Here is a 17,042-nt window from a genome sequence, read left to right on the forward strand (position 1 = left end):
AGGGCAGGGGTTCATCATCTTTCTCCAGGGCCACTGCCTTTCAAGGGCTTTACTTGCCTTCGGTCATGTTTCTCTCCAAACCTTTCTCCACCAGCTTCCAGCATGGTCCATCCATAATGCCCACCTTGTCATCCCCTTGTCTGACATTGACTGGGACTTCTCTGTTACCTAAGATAGTAGTTCTCCAGGTGTGGTGCCTAGACAGAAGCGTCAACATCACCAGGGAACTTGTCAGAAATGCAGATTCTCAGGCCCCACTATAGAGTGTCTACTGAATCAGACTCTCTGCAGATGGGGCCCAGCTCTCTATTTAAATAAGCCTTCCAAAGGAATCTGCTATGCAAAGTTTGAAAACCACTACTAGCTTAAGGCAATGAAACCCAATCTCCTTGGAGTAGTGGGTTGACTAGTGTCCCTGAATTCATGTCTACTCAGAACCTCAGAATGTGACCGTATTTGGAAATTGAACCTTTGCAGATACAATTAGTTAAGGAGTTTTAGATGAGCTCAGACTGAGGGAGGGTCCTAAATCCAGTGATTGATATCCTCATAAGAAGAGGAGATTCGGGTTCGATCCCCGATCCAGGAAGATCCCATATGCCACAGAACAGCTAAGCCCATGCACCACAGCTCCCGAAGCCTGTGCCCTAGAGCCTGTGCTCCGCAATGAGAGAAGCCACTGGAATGAGAAGCCCATGCACTGCAGCTAGCGAGTAGCCCCTACTCTCTGTGAGTAGAGAAAACCCAAGCAGCAACAAAGACCCAGCACAAAAGTAAATAAATGTAGTGGGAAAAAAGAAAGAAAACGTAGTGAACTGATGACTTCATTCACATTTGCTGTGTGCCAGGTATTGTATCGGTACTGGGGATGCTAAGATGAATAAGACACAGTCCAACCCCCAGGCAGTTGGAGCTGTCAGTCCAGTTCTGTCCACTGATGTATAAATAGTTCCAGAATCATTTGGGAGAGAAGTGATGGCATTATATACAGAATAATGGAAGCACTACAGAAAAGCATCTATTCCAGGGTGGGGATGAGGAGAGAAGGAGTAAGCTCAGAGATGGGGTAAAGACATAATGAAGTGATAATTCAGTTCCATAGTTGTAGACAGCCCAGTTGGTTAGCTTCTAGTTAGTGTAAAAGGAACCCAAGACATAGTGTGAAGAATTTTTACCCAAACCCTAATTCATGTTTACCTCTTATTAGATATATTAATACAACCTCAGACAAATAACCTAACCTCTCTTTGCGTCACTTCCACAATTTTTAAAGAGGACTAATAATAATAGTACCTTCCTATTAGAATTGCTGTGCGGACTGACACTTGTACATATGGAGTGTTTTGTAAAGGACTCAACTTTCGTGGACCACTGTGCTCAAAGCTCTTCACTGTCTCGCAAGAACTTAAAAAACGTCTGTTGTCATTATCATCATCATTTCAAAAGGCCCTTTTCAACCTCCAGTGATGCCCATTGTTGCTGGGCGCTGGGGTCCTGTTGCTGTGCTGTGGAGCAGAGAGGCTTGGCTATGTTGGGATGTGTTCAAATCCCTCCTCTACCCAAAGTGCCCCAGCTCCTACACCTTCAGAGTTCCTGGGTCAAGTTTTCAGTTGCATGCTCTTCCTTCTGTCAGTGTATTTGTCCTTGCCAGTCTTTATCTCGCACCTCTTTTAAATGACTGTTTTTAATCTATTATCGCCAAGAAACCTCCAAAGCCAAGACTGTGTAATTTTGCCTAAAACGTAGCTAGACTTCACGTGGGAGAGTTGTCATTAAATAAAGTTTGCTTTAATCCATGTCATGTTTTGATGGCAGAGGCCAGTTTTGTTTCCTCTTCTGGATGGTGATGATCTAAAGGACTAACATTCCAGGATAAAAGTTTTCCTGATAGGAGAGATATTCCTGCGAAGTCTAGGCTGGTTTCTATTTGGGGGTCACTGTGATTCTTTGAGTTTGGGGATCACAGTGTAGAGCACTCTTGGTTAAAGCCATACTTACTTTTGTCTCAAATTCCCTATCACATTTCAGCTGTCTTTAGAGCCTCGCTTCTTTTCTCAGGAATCTTGACCTAGGCCCCACCTGTCATGTATCTCTCGGGTGTCCACAGTCCATCACGTAGTCTCCATTTCAGACAATATTTGTGTTGGCTAAATATTAGCACAAGCGAGTCATAAATGTGGCATCTTGACAAACACCCTGGGGATCCCTGAGCAGATGTTCTGACATTTACGAGTTGGTTTTCATTTCCAGGCACTCACAATGACACTTCCTCGTCAGCAGTGTGCTGAACTGGTCTCGCCAGGATCATGCTGTGAGGTTCACCATTTTCAGACTCTGGGCTCATCAGCATTGCCACGGGAGCATTCAGAAATCCCAACACCCAGGCCAACCACCAGACCCATTAATTCAGACTCTCTGGGGGTGGGACTTAGGCCTCGCTGGTTTTTAGAACCCCCAGATGACTCCAACATCCAGGCAAGTTGAAGAACGTGTTCCCAAGTCTGGTACTTCTCAACTTCAATGTGCATAGGAAACACTTGGGGATCTTGTTGAGTGTAGATTCTGATTAAGTAAGTCTGGGTGGGCCTGAGATTCCGTGTTTTTTTTCTTTGTCTGTGTTAGGTCTTAACTGTGGCACATGGACCCCGAAGTGCGAGGGCTTCGGTAGTTGCTGCAGACAGGCTCTCTATTTGGGGTGTGTGGGCTTAGCTGTTCCTCAACATGTGAGATCTTAGTTCCTTGATCAGGGATAGAGCTCTTGTCCCCCACATTGCAACTTGGATTCTCAACCACTGGACTACCAGGAAAGTCCCAGATTCTGTATTTCTAAAATCACGCAGGCCATGTGGACATTGCTACTAGCCTAGGGTCCATGCTATGAGTAGAAAGTCAGCAGTACTTTTTTTAGCACCTGTTCATTAGTCTGGAAAAAAATTTCCAGAAATCAATAGTCCTCTTGAGTTTGTGATGATTTCCACATTTATCCATGGCACCCCTAGATCTTGCTCCCTATATTTCAGTTCTTATGACCCCTACAGCCACACTCTTGTGACTAAGTCATCTCACTCTTTGTCACAATATTCTATTTTCCTCCAAATGGTTATTCTTTTGAAAATAACTCACACAGTGGAAGAGTCATCTGGCTGAACCTAAGCTTTTTTCATGAGGATCTATTTTTCTGTCTCTGCACAAAGCTCATTGAGCAGAGACATGATCTCAGGCTAAGCAGACTCTGAACACTTGTTTGTTTCAGCAAATGATGATAATACGCCAGTGTCAGTTCTTACTGCTCCAAATAGGTTAGATAGAAACACTATGTCTGGAATTCAGAAAAATCAGGGATGATGGCAAAAGGATTGGAGAAAAACACAAAGGAAAAAAATTTTAATCTTTCAGAATTGATTAGGATTCCATATCAGAATACCTTGGAAAACATGATTTCCAACTTTCAAATGGCGTTAGACCAATATATGTCAAACAGTTATCTGTGGACCCTGCTTTATGGACATATTTTGAGAGATTCAGCTTTCCTAGTAGGCTTTTTGAACTGTTGTTTTGGAGAAGACTCTTGAGAGTCCCTTGGACTGCAAGGAGATCCAACCAGTTCATCCTAAAGGAAATCAGTCCTGAATCTTAATTGGAAGGAGTGATGTTGAAGCTGAAGCTCGAATTCTTTGGCCACCTGATGCAAAAAACTGACCCACTGGAAAAGACCCTGATGCTGGGTGGGAAAGATTGAAGGTGGAAGGAGAAGGGGACAACAGAGGATGAGATGGTTGGATGGCATCACCAACAATATGGACATGAGTTTGAGTAGGCTCTGGGAGTTGGTGATGGACAGGGAAGCCTGGCATGCTGCAGTCCATGGGGTTGCAAAGAGTCAGACATGACTGAGTGACTGAGCTGCACTGAACTGAAAAACTAGCATGAAGCATGCTGGATCATCAGGTTGAGCAAGCGCTAGCTAGCACATGATCTCAATGCCTGTGTTTGTGTTTCTATTTATAAAGCATGCCAAATAACATACTTTAATTGTTACAAGCTCATGATAAAAGAACAAAGAACAGAAGGAGGTTTAATGTAAAAAGCCTGCATTTCAGCCAAGAGAATGCCCAATTGTCTTACAGGGAGTCTTATAAACAAAAGTTTCTCAGTAGTTAGCATAGAGAAATGTGATGGGAGAACTAAGAAGTCACACACCACATCATATTTCAGAGATGCTGTAACTCAGAAAAGCCACATAATAGCTATCCGTGCCATTTTTGCATTGAGCCCAGCATTTAACCTCAGCACAATAACATTATCTATTACACTAAATCAACAACATACTTTTGCACATCATGGACTTGTATTTTGCTAACATTTAGTTTGCAAATGTGTTTTGGTTGAGTGTGTGTGTGTGTGTGTGTGTGTGTGTGTGTGTGCGCGTGCGTGCTCAGTCGCTCAGTTGTGTTGACTCTTTACAACCCCATGGACTGTAGCCCACAAGGCTCCCCGGTCCGTGAAATTTTCCAGGTAAGAATACTGGAGTGGGTTGCCACTTCCTTCTCCAGGTGATCCTCCTGACCCAGGGACTGAACCTGAGTCTCTTGTGTCTCCTACATTGGAAGGCAGATTCTTTACCACTAAGCCACCACCAGGAAGTATAGTTGCTTTAAAACTATAAGCATCTTAGTTTTAAGTTTGTACATATTCAAGTCATTTTCTAATGCAGTCATTTGTCCTTGAAAAAGTTTTGCATTTACTTATCTAGAAACACAATCTTAGAACATATCATTCTTTATGCATGTTAAATTCCACTAATATTTTCTACAGTGTCATAGGAACATAGTGTAGATCACATTCCCTATTCCCGGGCACCATGAAGGGACGCTGTTGGGAAGGGAAGCTCAGTTCCTAGATTAAATTTTCACCTTAGCTGCAAATATGGTAACAAACATTTTCCAGGGAAAAATGTCCCTGATTGGAAGGAATGCCTCATGGGGACCTTTTCAGATTGGAGGGTTCAGCATGACAAGTCACTGGTGAGAAATACGGGGCCCATGAGAAAGCCTGGTCATACCTATGGTTTGGAGGGAAAATAAATGCTTACAGGCTGGTGGGACTCTGGCTCTCCACTCCCTGATGGGTGGCTGAGAGGCTGCAGATCTGCCGAGGGTAGGGCCTGCCCTTTGGGCAACTGTTGACTGCCTTCTGGCAGGGAGTAAGATTGGCTCTGAGGATTCAAAAAAGAAATACATGAAATGCTAGACCACTCACACAAGCCACAGCCCCATGGGGTTGACTTTCAAGGGATGAAAATACCCTCTGAAGTAGCTAAGGCAGGGGCCAATGATTTTTTCTGAGGTCCTCTGCACGGATCAGAAGTATCTTATTTTATTTATTTAAAAAAATATTTAAAAAATTAAAAAAAATTTTTTTTCTTTTGGCCACACCACACAGTTATGGGGATCTTAGTTCCCCAACCAGGGATCAAACCCATGCCACCTGCATTGGAAGCTTAGAGTCCTAACCATTGGCCCACCAGAGAGTTCCCAGGATCAGGAGTATTTTAAAAGTAGGTTTCAGTTTCTCTGAAAGACCAATTAAATGGAAGCCTCATAACCTTGGCTAGTATGATAATGGTATTTACAAAGGATTTTAAAAATAATGCCTCTCTGAAGACAAATGCTTGTAGGTTTGCAACCATCTGAGTGCAAGTCTGATGTAGGGCAAAGGAGAAATATCTTATAAATAAAGTTCTACTTTACAGAAAATTTTGGATTTTTATCCTCTTCCTTCTTAGTGTATACACAATAAATCCTTATTCCTGTGGGAAGTTACAGTAGGTGTAGCAAAACGTTATTAAAATTCTTATTGCCATAGCTTTGGGTATACCTTTTTCACTGTAAAAAAAAAAAAATCAAGATTTGACTCTGAACTGCCTTGTACCTAGTTAGTTCCAAGTGGTAGTATTTTCATCAATTTTTAGCCATTTATAGTTTATGGACGTGCTATTCACATGAGCCTAGACATTCAGAAGAAAAGTAAAATATTAAATCTACTCTGTGAATATTTCCAAATACCTGGTTGTTTGGTACTGGGATATTTTCACCTTTCAATCCAAGCTATATAGGCTTGTGAGAATCTCTGTAACTTTGTCTACTGATATTTACAACATGAACCTGTATTCCCAAAACATTGAGGGCGACATCTATGAAGCTTTGTGTAGTTTTGCTACAAACTAACAGCTTTAATCACACATTCCTTAAATACCATTTTAACCACTTGCTCTCTGCAAAGCATTGTTTTCCACCTTGTTCCAAATACTTCTCTTTCATCCCTCCTAAAATATTTCTAATGGAAAAAAAATACATTCCAAATGCATTTTCAAAGCATAGTTTGCTGCTGTGAAAACCAACAATTAGGAGCGATCACAATGATAAAGTATTAAAGTATCAATCATGATTTCATAATTTAAATTTCTCCACATGTTAACCAAAATTAGAACTTGGTTTGAGTCCCGAGAGCAATAAATACTTACATGACGATTGCCCATTTTCGTTTCTTCAGAGAGAGTTGTTCTGTATTTCGTGAAGAGATCAGTTCTCCTAAAGGCCAAGTTTACAATGGTTTTCCCAGGGCATAATATCTCTTGAGTTTAATAAGTAACCATTGGCCTTGCATTTGAATACGTTGCTGGGGATGGGTAGGGAGTGACTCCAGCAACAACTGATCTTAACCTGCCCACGCTGCCTGCTGGCCATCTTTTTCAAAGTAAGATATTTTTTTTTAAATAAATTAATTGTAGGCTTTTAAAGTTGATCTTATTCACAACTAAAGGGCTAAACCTGTCTCAGTCTTGAATTATTGAAAGCGTTACTCTTTTTTATTTTAGGTGTTCATTTAAAATTTTATACTTTGGAGTGATAAAAGCATTAACCAAACAAGACTAAAAATCTTTTTATTTTACTAACATCACCATTAATGTTACAGAGGATCTTTTTGAAGGCTGCACTGAGTATGCTACCATCATTTTTTATAACCTAGCTAGCTTCTAAATTTATTTATTTATTTTTCATTTATTTTTATTAGTTGGAGGCTAATTACTTTACAATATTGTAGTGGTTTCTGCCATACATTGACATGAATCAGCCATGGATTTACATGTGTTCCCCATCCCGATTCCCCCTCCCGCCTCCCTCCCCATCCGATCCCTCTGGGTCTTCCCAGTGCACCAGCCCTGAGCACTTGTCTCATGCATCCAACCTGGGCTGGTGATCTGTTTCACCCTTGATAGTATACTTGTTTCAATGCTGTTCTCTCAGAACATCCCACCCTCACCTTCTCCCACAGAGTCCAAAAGTCTGTTCTGTACATCTGTGTCTCTTTTTCTGTTTTGCATATAGGGTTAGCGTTACCATCCTTTTAAATTCCATATATATGCGTTAGTATACTGTATTGGTCTTTATCTTTCTGGCTTACTTCACTGTATAATGGGCTCCAGTTTCATCCATCTCATTAGAACTGATTCAAATGAATTCTTTTTAATGGCTGAGTAATATTCCATTGTGTATATGTACCATAGCTTTCTTATCCATTCGTCTGCTGATGGGCATCTAGGTTGCTTCCATGTCCTGGTAATTATAAACAGTGCTGCGATGAACATTGGGGTGCACGTGTCTCTCTCAGATCTAGTTTCCTTGGTGTGTATGCCCAGCAGTGGGATTGCTGGGTCATATGGCAGTTCTATTTCCAGTTTTTTTAAGGAATCTCCACATTGTTCTCCATAGTGGCTGTACTAGTTTGCATTCCCACCAACAGTGTAAGAGGGTTCCCTTTTCTCCACACCCTCTCCAGCATTTATTGCTTGTAGACTTTTGGATAGCAGCCATCCTGACTGGCGTGTAATGGTACCTCATTGTAGTTTTGATTTGCATTTCTCTGATAATGAGTGATGTTGAGCATCTTTTCATGTGTTTGTTAGCCATCTGTATGTCTTCTTTGGAGAAATGTCTGTTTAGTTCTTTGGCCTACCTTCTAAATTTAAAAATAACATGTGCAGATGGTACATTTTCCCCCTAATAATATGAAAAGGCACCATGAAAAGTAAGCCTACTGACCACTCAGCCCCTCCCCTCTGAGATTTGAGTCCTTGCAGAAATGGTGTGCATACACAACCATGTTTATCTGTCTATCTACCATTGGCTTCTTTTTCTCAAAAAATGGGTTCGTGCATTGCCTTTTTTCTGTGCCTTGTGGGCTTCATTTAGTAAACAGATACAAGACATTGGCACATTTCTTTTTTGGTGGCCACATGTTAGCCTACTATGGGTATGAACCAAACTTTATTTAATCAGTCCACTATTTAAGGTTGTTTAGATTATTTTGGTCTTTTGCATGACTGTCTCCATTTATGCATATTTGCATATGTGTGCATGTTTATCTATAGAATAAAATCTTAGAATACAATTGCTGGCTAAAGAGTTCTGTTTTGTTCAGTTCAGTTCAGTTGCTTAGTCATGTCCAACTCTGTGACCCCATGGACCACAGCTCGCCAGGCTTCCCTATCTATCACCAACTTCCTGAGCTTGCTCAAACTCATGTCCATCGAGTCAGTGATGCCATTCAACCACCTCATCCTCTGTTGTCCCCTTCTCCTGCCTTCAATCTTTCCCAGCATCAGGGTCTTTTCCAAAGAGTTAGTTCTTTACATCAGGTGGCCCAAGTATTGGAGTTTCAGTTTCACCTTCAGCATCAGTCCTTCCAATGAATATTCAGGACTGATTTCCTTTAGGATGGACTGGTTTAATCTCCTCACAGTCCAAGGGACTCTCAAGAGTCTTTTTCAACACCGCAGTTCAAAAGCATCAATTCTTCAGTGCTCAGCTTTCTCTACAGTCCAACTCTCACATCCATGTGCTTTAAAATTCTGAGAGATGCTGCCAAGTTGTCCTCCACACAGACATAAAAATGCTGAATGACTTTCAAAGACCTGACTTTCAAGACAATGTGTATACTCTTCTACAGTTATGTGCCAAGGCTTCTTTCTCCACATATTGTCCAGTCCTAAAGATTATCAAACTTCATTTCTGCCAATTTCAAAGATAAAAATAGCTATCTCATGATTAATTTACATTCCTTTGATATTCTTCAAATAATATATCCTTGTCCTTAAAAGCCATTTGTATGAGTTTCACAGTGTTCCGCTTGTTTATGCCCTTTATTTTTATTTTGAGTTATTAGAATTTTTATTATTTACTTGTAATAACATATATAACAAAATCCATGCCTTTGTCAAGTATGACAATTATAATTTCCCAATTTATCTTTTGTCTCTGTTTATGTTTGGAACGTGTATATATGTGTATATGTGTCTGAAGGAAGTGTTAATTTTTACATATTTAAATATATCCATCCTTTCTTCTTTGGATTGCTTAGGGAAAAAGTCTCTGCATTAAGATTATTAAGACTTCTTGTACATCCTCGTCTTCAAGTTTTTTTTTAAATGGCTTAATTTTTTTAAGGTTTATGTCTTTGACTCATTTGGAATTGATTTTGATGTAGAATAAAGAAGAAATAGATTCTGCTTTAGTTTTGGTTATTTAATTGATCGTAGATTGTTATTAATTAATCCATCTTTCCTCCTCTGGTCTAAGATGCTGTCTTTATTTTATGCCACCTGCGCATGTTACTTAGGATGAAAATTCATATAGGTTTATTACTTCTGCTTATATTCTCATTCTTTTGTTCTTTAACCTTTATCTATTGAGTCTCTTGGGTGGGTTGATCACTGGGACTACAACAGTGAACAAAATGAATATGAATATTTTCTCTTTCTGGAATGTACAGTCAAGCTGAGGAAATGTACAAAGAATTATTACAAACTGTAGTATGGACTGTAGTGGAACCAAACAGAATGCTATGATGGATGCAAATGCACGTGTGCGCACATATGCATGCATAAGTGCAAGGGTGTGTATCAGTTCAGTTTAGTTCAGTCACTCAGTCATGTCTGACTCTTTGCAAAACCCCATGAACCACAGCACGCCAGGTCACTCTGTCCATCACCAACTCCTGGAGTCCACCCAAACCCATGTCCATTGAGCCGGTGATGACATCCAACCATCTCATCCTCTGCCATCCCCTTCTCCTCCTGCCCCCAATCCCTCCCAGCATCAGGGTCTTTTCAAATGAGTCAGTTCTTCACATCAGGTGGCCAAAGTATTGGAGTTTCAGCTTCAACATCAGTCCTTCCGATGAACACCTAGGACTGATCACATATAGGGTGGACTGGTTGGATCTCCTTGCAGTCCAAGAGATTCTCAAGAGTCTTCTCCAACACCACAGTTCAAAAACATCAATTCTTCGGTGCTCAGCTTTCTTTATTGTCCAACTCTCACATCCATACATGAACACTGGATAAACCATAGCCTTGACTAGATAGACCTTTGGTGACAAAGTAATGTCTCTGCTTTTTAATATGCTGTCCAGGTTGGTCACAACTTTCCTTCCAAGGAGTAAGTGTCTTTTAATTTCATGGCTGCAATCACCATCTGCAGTGATTTTGGAGCCCAGAAAAATAAAATCAGCCACTGTTTCCACTGTTTCCCCATCTATTTGCCATGAAGTGATGAGATCGGATGCCATGATCTTAGTTTTCTGAATGTTGAGCTTTAAGTCAGCTTTTTCACTCTCCTCTTTCACTTTCATCAAGAGGCTCTTTAGTTCTTTTCACTTTCTGCCATAAGGGTGGTGTCATCTGCGTATCTGAAGTTATTGCTATTTCTCCTGGCAATCTTGATTCCAGCTTCTGCTTCCTCCAGCCCAGCGGCGTGTATAATTTACTCTAAATAGAAATAGAGCTCTTTAAAGAGCTAGCATTTAGGCTATGAACCAAAGGATGAGAAGAAGGGCATCATTTGAAATAAGAAAGTCTTCCAGATCAGATGTTTTAGTTTATGCTATGGCTCTAGAAACAGGAAAGTGAAGTCCTTCAGTTGTGTCTGACTCTTTGTGACCCCATGGACTGTAGCCTACCAGGCTCCTCTGTCTAAGGAATTTTCCAGGCAAGAATACTGGAGTGGGTTTCCATTTCCTTCTCCAAGAAACAGGAAAGAGCTTTGCAAATGGTAGGAAATGAAAGATGGCCAAGGAGACTGGAGTCTACTGTGTGTCAGGTGGGATGCGGGGTGCTGGAGATACAGTGGTAAGCCAAACACTGCCTCTCCTCTGGGTACCACAGTGGAATGGGGCAGAAGGCAAGAAGACTTAAGTTAACAACTAACATTTTGACTGTTCATGATTGTTTTGTCTTTAATGTCTAAATTGTGTTCTATCATTCACTGCCTCCTTTGCCATCGTGGTATTTCTTGGGGCCAAGTCTTCCCTGCCCCACCCCTGTGCTGGCTTTGGAATCGACCTCTGTGTTACTAACCCCTCCTAGAACCCTTGATCAATGAGTCTCCCTTCCTCCCTTCCTCTCCCACCCCAGGCTTTTGAGGATCAAAGTTCAGGAGGAACAGGGCATGTGCTACTCACTGTGGAGGTAAGTTCTGTTCAAGGGTGCCCAGTCACAGAGCACAGGAAATTCGTCAAGAAGAGATACGGTTTATGGCAGCAGGGAGGTGAAAGATAGTAAGTTTAGAGGCCAAAGAAGACACCAACACACATCATTGTTCAAGATCACCACCACTCTAGCCACCTCTGGATGATGTAACTGCATCCGCAGTCAAGTTTGGTCTGAGCTGAATCAGAACTATTTCTAGCATCATCTCATCCTTTTCTTCTTCCCCAGCTAGATGAGGATGTGGAAAAGTGGCTGGGATAATCCCAGGCGGCAGAAGCAGGGGGAAAGGGAAGGGAATTCCTATAACCCCATGCCATTTCTGGAAGAATGTCAGGGGTGAAGGTCCAGAGGGCAGAAAAAGAATAGGCTGGGAAAGAAAAATGAGCAGACTTGATAGGGGGAAAGAGGGCACAGGTGGCATGATCGGAGAGGTCTGGTTTTTTTTTGTTGTTGTTGTATTAAATATTTAGTGATTCTAAATTATTACAGGCACTGCATCTTTCTCTGCTAGACTGGGCCTGTTTATTTGCATCACATATTTGGTGGTTCTCAAAGTGGTGATGCCAGCCTCAATTCTAATCTCCTAACTTTACCAGAGACTTTCCTTCTGTACTGTCCACCAAGGTTAAGTTTCTAACACTTGTTAAAAATGTTACTTATATATCTTATGGGTTTAAGATAAGATAAGACACTTGTCTTTAGTATCACAAGATGCTTATATACCTTATGGGTTTAAGATAAGATATCTTATATACTTTATGTTATGGGTTAAATTGTATACCCTCCCCCCCCAAAGAGACACACCGAGGTCCTAGCCCTCAGTACCTCTGAATGTAACTTTATTTGAAAATAGGGGGCTTCCCTGGTGGCTCAGTGGTCAAGACTCCGCCTGCCAATGTAGTGGGCACGGATTCGATCCCTGGCCCGGGAAGGTCCCACGTGCGGCAGGTCTCCTAAACCCGGTGAACCACAACTCCTGAGTCCCAGCTCTAGAGCTGGGGATCCGCACCTAGTGAGGCCCGCGACCTAGAGCCTGTAATCGGCGCCAAGAGAAGCCGCTGCACTGGGAAACCCACCCACCTCAACAGCAGAGCAGCGCTCCCCTCCCAGCACCCCACACCGCCGCCCCCCAACTGAAGAAGACCCAGCGCAGCCATAAATAAACAATAAGTAAACAACTGCTTTTAAAAAAGGAAAGAAAATAGGGTCTTTGCAGATGTAAGCAAGCTAAGAGGAGGTCATTAGGATGGTCTGGAACCCATTGTAAATGGTGGCCTTATAAGAAGAGGGAAATGCCCGGTGAAGATTCCATCACACGGGACAAGGCCCTGCAGTGACACAGACAGAAACTGGGGTGACTGAGCTGGAAGCCAAGGAACACGAGGGACTGGTGGCCGCCCCTGGACACCAGGAAGAGGCAGGGAGAGATTCCCACCTCAGATTTCAGAAGGAGAGTGGCCCTGCCAACATGTTGATTTTGAACATCTAGAGTCCAGAATTCTGGCACAATATATTTCTGTTGTTTCAAGCAGCTCAGTTTGTGGTACTTTGTCATGGGAGCCCCAGGAAATTAACGCAACATCTCAGAAAACAAACAAAAGAACCTCATCAGTTGCTACAATCCTCACAGCAAATACATTTGACTGGAAAATTTGTATTCAATAAAATGTCCATTTAGAAATACCTTGGGAAAACCTCATGTGACAGTAAGACCACAAGTATTTCAGATAATTTTGTAGCTATACGGTATTCAAAATAAGAGAAACACACAGATGCCGATTTTCTAAATGTAATAGTCAAGTTGAACACTTGCTTAATATCTATTTCCGCAGGGAGAATTAATTTTTTTTATTTAGTATAATTTAATTAAGACCCCAAAACTATAGTTGATTTTTGGACTGATGACTTCTTCCACATAAGCAAAAACAAAAATGTTAATATTTTGTCATGTTTGTTTATATTTTTTCTCTAAGCTAGATAATAGATATAGATGTTAATAAACATTGCTATATTAAGACAAAAGGACCGAAATCTGCAGGAAATGATGATGGTTTCTGAAAACAACTGTATTTTCATACTTCAGTATTTTTTCAGTAGTAAAAATCCTGAAAGTAACACATTTCATCTTTCAAGCATAAAATTAAAAATCTCACAGAAAAAATTACCTTCTTAACTCACTGATTGGTTAGCAAGGACATATTGCATATTTGCATCATGTAAGACATGATGCTCAGGTGCAGGGCATGTGAAAAATTTAGGACACAGCTCCCTGCCAGATGCTTGTGTTATGGTTGAAGAAATAAAGCATCTACCTGAGAGAAAACACCAGTTATTTAATGTAACATTTTGTGGCAAAACAAACAGAGCAAAATAACACAGGGACTCCCCTGATGGTACAGTGGTTGAGAATCTTACAATGCAGAGGACATAGGTTCGATCCCTGGTGGGGGAATTAAGATCCCATATGTTGTGGGGCAACTACTGAGTCCACATGCTCTGGAGCCTTCAAGCCAGAGCTAGAGGAAAACCTGCCCTTCATGCCACAGGGCAGAGCCTGCACACCAAAACAAAAAGATCCTACATGCCAGAACTAAGATCTAACCCATAAATAAAATAAATACTTAAATATTTTTTAAAAAAGCATAACTCTACGAGAACAAAGACCTGAGTTTTAGGTGGTCTCTATATTGTTACCCTGCTTATTTAACTTATATGCAGAGTACATCATGAGAAACGCTGGGCTGGAGGAAGCACAAGCTGGAATCAAGATTGCCAGGAGAAATAGCAATAACCTCAGATATGCAGATGACACCACCCATATTTCAGAAAGTGAAGAAGAACTAAAGAGCTTCTTGATGAAAGTGAAAGAGGAGAGTGAAAAAGTTGACTTAAAGCTCAACAATCAGAAAACTAAGATCATGGCATCCGGTCCCATCACCTCATGGCAAATAGATGGGGAAACAGTGGAAACAGTGGCTGACTTTATTTTTCTGGGCTCCAAAATCACTGCAGATGGTGATTGCAGCCATGAAATTAAAAGACATTCCTTGGAAGGAAAGTTATGACCAACCTGGACAGCATATTAAAAAGCAAAGACATTATTTTGTCAACAAAGGTCTGTCAAGTCAAGGCTATTGTTCTTCCAGTGTTCATGTATGGATGTGAGAGCTGGACAATAAAGAAAGCTGAGCACCGAAGAATTGATGTTTTTGAACTGTGGTGTTGGAGAAGACTCTTGAGAATCTCTTGGACTGCAAGGAGATCCAACCAGTCCACCCTAAATGTGATCAGTCCTGGGTGTTCATTGGAAGGACTGATGTTGAAGCTGAAACTCTAATACTTTGGCCACCTGATGTGAAGAACTGACTCATTTGAAAAGACCCTGATGCTGGGAGGGATTGAAGGCAGGAGGAGAAGGGGACGACAGAGGATGAGATGGTTGGATGTCATCACCGACTCAATGGACATGGGTTTGGGTGGACTTCAGGAGTTGGTGATGGACAGGGAGGCCTGGCATGCTGTGGTTCATGGGGTCACAAAGAGTTGGACATGACTGAGTGACTGAACTGAACTGAACTGATACAACTATCAGAATTACCGTCTCCACTTCTTGGATTTTAACTAAGAAAATGCAAGAGTTGGACTTACTCTTACTTCCAGGCATAAAATAGGACTGAGCAGGCATGCAACAGATACTGAGTATCTACTGTGTGTCACGTGCTCTGCTCAACACTGGAGGTTGGTGGTGATGAGATCAGCTCGGGGCCCTGGTGGAATTCACATTCTACTGGGGAAACAAAGACTGGACAGTGACACAAACAGTGTCATTGCAGACTGTGAAAAGTGCAAGGCTGTGGGGAAAGAAACAGGGTGAGAGGAAAGTGAGCAGCTGGGGAAGCCACCTGTCAAGGGCAGGAAGGAGAGGTGGTGCGAGGAGAGGACTGGGTGCTGAGCCCTGAAAAACGGATGCAGTGTTTGGAGGACAAGGGGAGGTGATTTCAGGCCAAAAGAGGCCTTGAGGCCGAAAAGCTTTGGTACAGTTGAATATACTACCCAAAGCAATCCATAGATTCAATGCAATCCCTATCAAGCTACCAACAGTATATTTTAGAGAACTAGAACAAATAATTTCACAATATGTATGGAAATACAAAAAACCTCGAATAGCCAAAGCAATCTTGACAAAGAAGAATGGAATTGGAGGAATCAACCTGCCTGACTTCAGGCTCTACTACAAAGCTACAGTCATCAAGACAGTGTGGTAGTGCCACAAAGACAGAAATACAGATCAATGGAACAAAATAGAAAGCCCAGAGATAAATCCACGCACCTATGGGCACCTTATATTTGACAAAGGAGGCAAGAATATACAATGGAGAAAAGACGACCTCTTCAGCAAGTGGTGTTGGGAAAACTGGTCAACCACTTGTAAAAGAATGAAACTAGAATACTTTCTAACACCATACACAAAAATAAACTCAAAATGGATTAAAGATCTAAACATAAGATCAGAAACTATAAAACTCGTAGAAGAAAACATAGGCAAAACACTCTCTGACATAAATCACAGCAGGATCCTCTATGACCCACCTCCCAGAGTAATGGAAATAAAAGCAAAAATAAACAAATGTGACCTAATTAAACTTAAAAACTTTTGCACAACGAAGGAAACTATAAGCAAGGTGAAAAGACAGCCTTCAGAATGGGAGAAAATAATAGCAAATGAAGCAACTGACAAAGAATTAATCTCAAAAATATACAAGCAGCTCCTGCAGTTCAATTCCAGGAAAATAAATGACCCAATCAAAAAATGCGCCAAAAAACTAGACAGACATTTCTCCAAAGAAGACATACAGATGGCTGACAAACACATGAAAAGATGCTCAACATCACTCATTATCAGAGAAATGCAAATCAAAACCACAATGAGGTACCATCTCACACTGGTCAGAATGGCTGCTATCAAAAAGTCTACAAACAATAAATGCTGGAGAGGGTGTGGAGAAAAGGAAATCCTCTTACACTGTTGGTGGGAATGCAAACTAGTACAGCCACTATGGAGAACAGTGTGGAGATTCCTTAAAAAAACTGGAAATAGAACTGCCATACGACCCAGCTATCCCACTGCTGGGCATACATACCTAGGAAACCAGAACTGAAAGAGGCACGTGTACCCCAATGTTCATTGCAGCATTGTTTACAATAGCCAGGACATGGAAGCAACCTAGATGCCCATCAGCAGACGAATGGATAAGGAAGCTATGGTACATATACACAATGGAATATTACTCAGCCATTAAAAGAGTGCATTTGCATCAGTTCTAATGAGATGGGTGAAACTGGAGCCTATTATACACAGTGAAGTAAGTAAAAAAGAAACACCAATATTAATGCATATATATGGAATTTAAAAATATGGTAACGATGACCCTATATGCGAGCCAGCAAAAGAGACACAGATATAAGGAACAGTCTTTCGGACTCTGGGGGAGAA

General features: G+C 41.4%; 1 protein-coding gene across 1 annotated transcript in view; it reads right to left on the reverse strand.

Moving 5' to 3' along the window:
- Positions 1-6,585, reverse strand: part of ANXA13 (annexin A13) — a 55,352-nt gene extending 48,767 nt beyond the window's left edge. The window contains exon 1 of the mRNA XM_065903205.1: positions 6,524-6,585. Within this exon, the coding sequence (XP_065759277.1) occupies positions 6,524-6,538 (15 nt within the window). The 5' untranslated portion in view covers positions 6,539-6,585. The remainder of the gene's footprint in view (positions 1-6,523) is intronic.
- Positions 6,586-17,042: the final 10,457 nt, after the last annotated feature.

Source organism: Muntiacus reevesi, chromosome 12 (assembly GCF_963930625.1).
Source record: "Muntiacus reevesi chromosome 12, mMunRee1.1, whole genome shotgun sequence".
Classification (NCBI taxonomy): domain Eukaryota; kingdom Metazoa; phylum Chordata; class Mammalia; order Artiodactyla; family Cervidae; genus Muntiacus; species Muntiacus reevesi.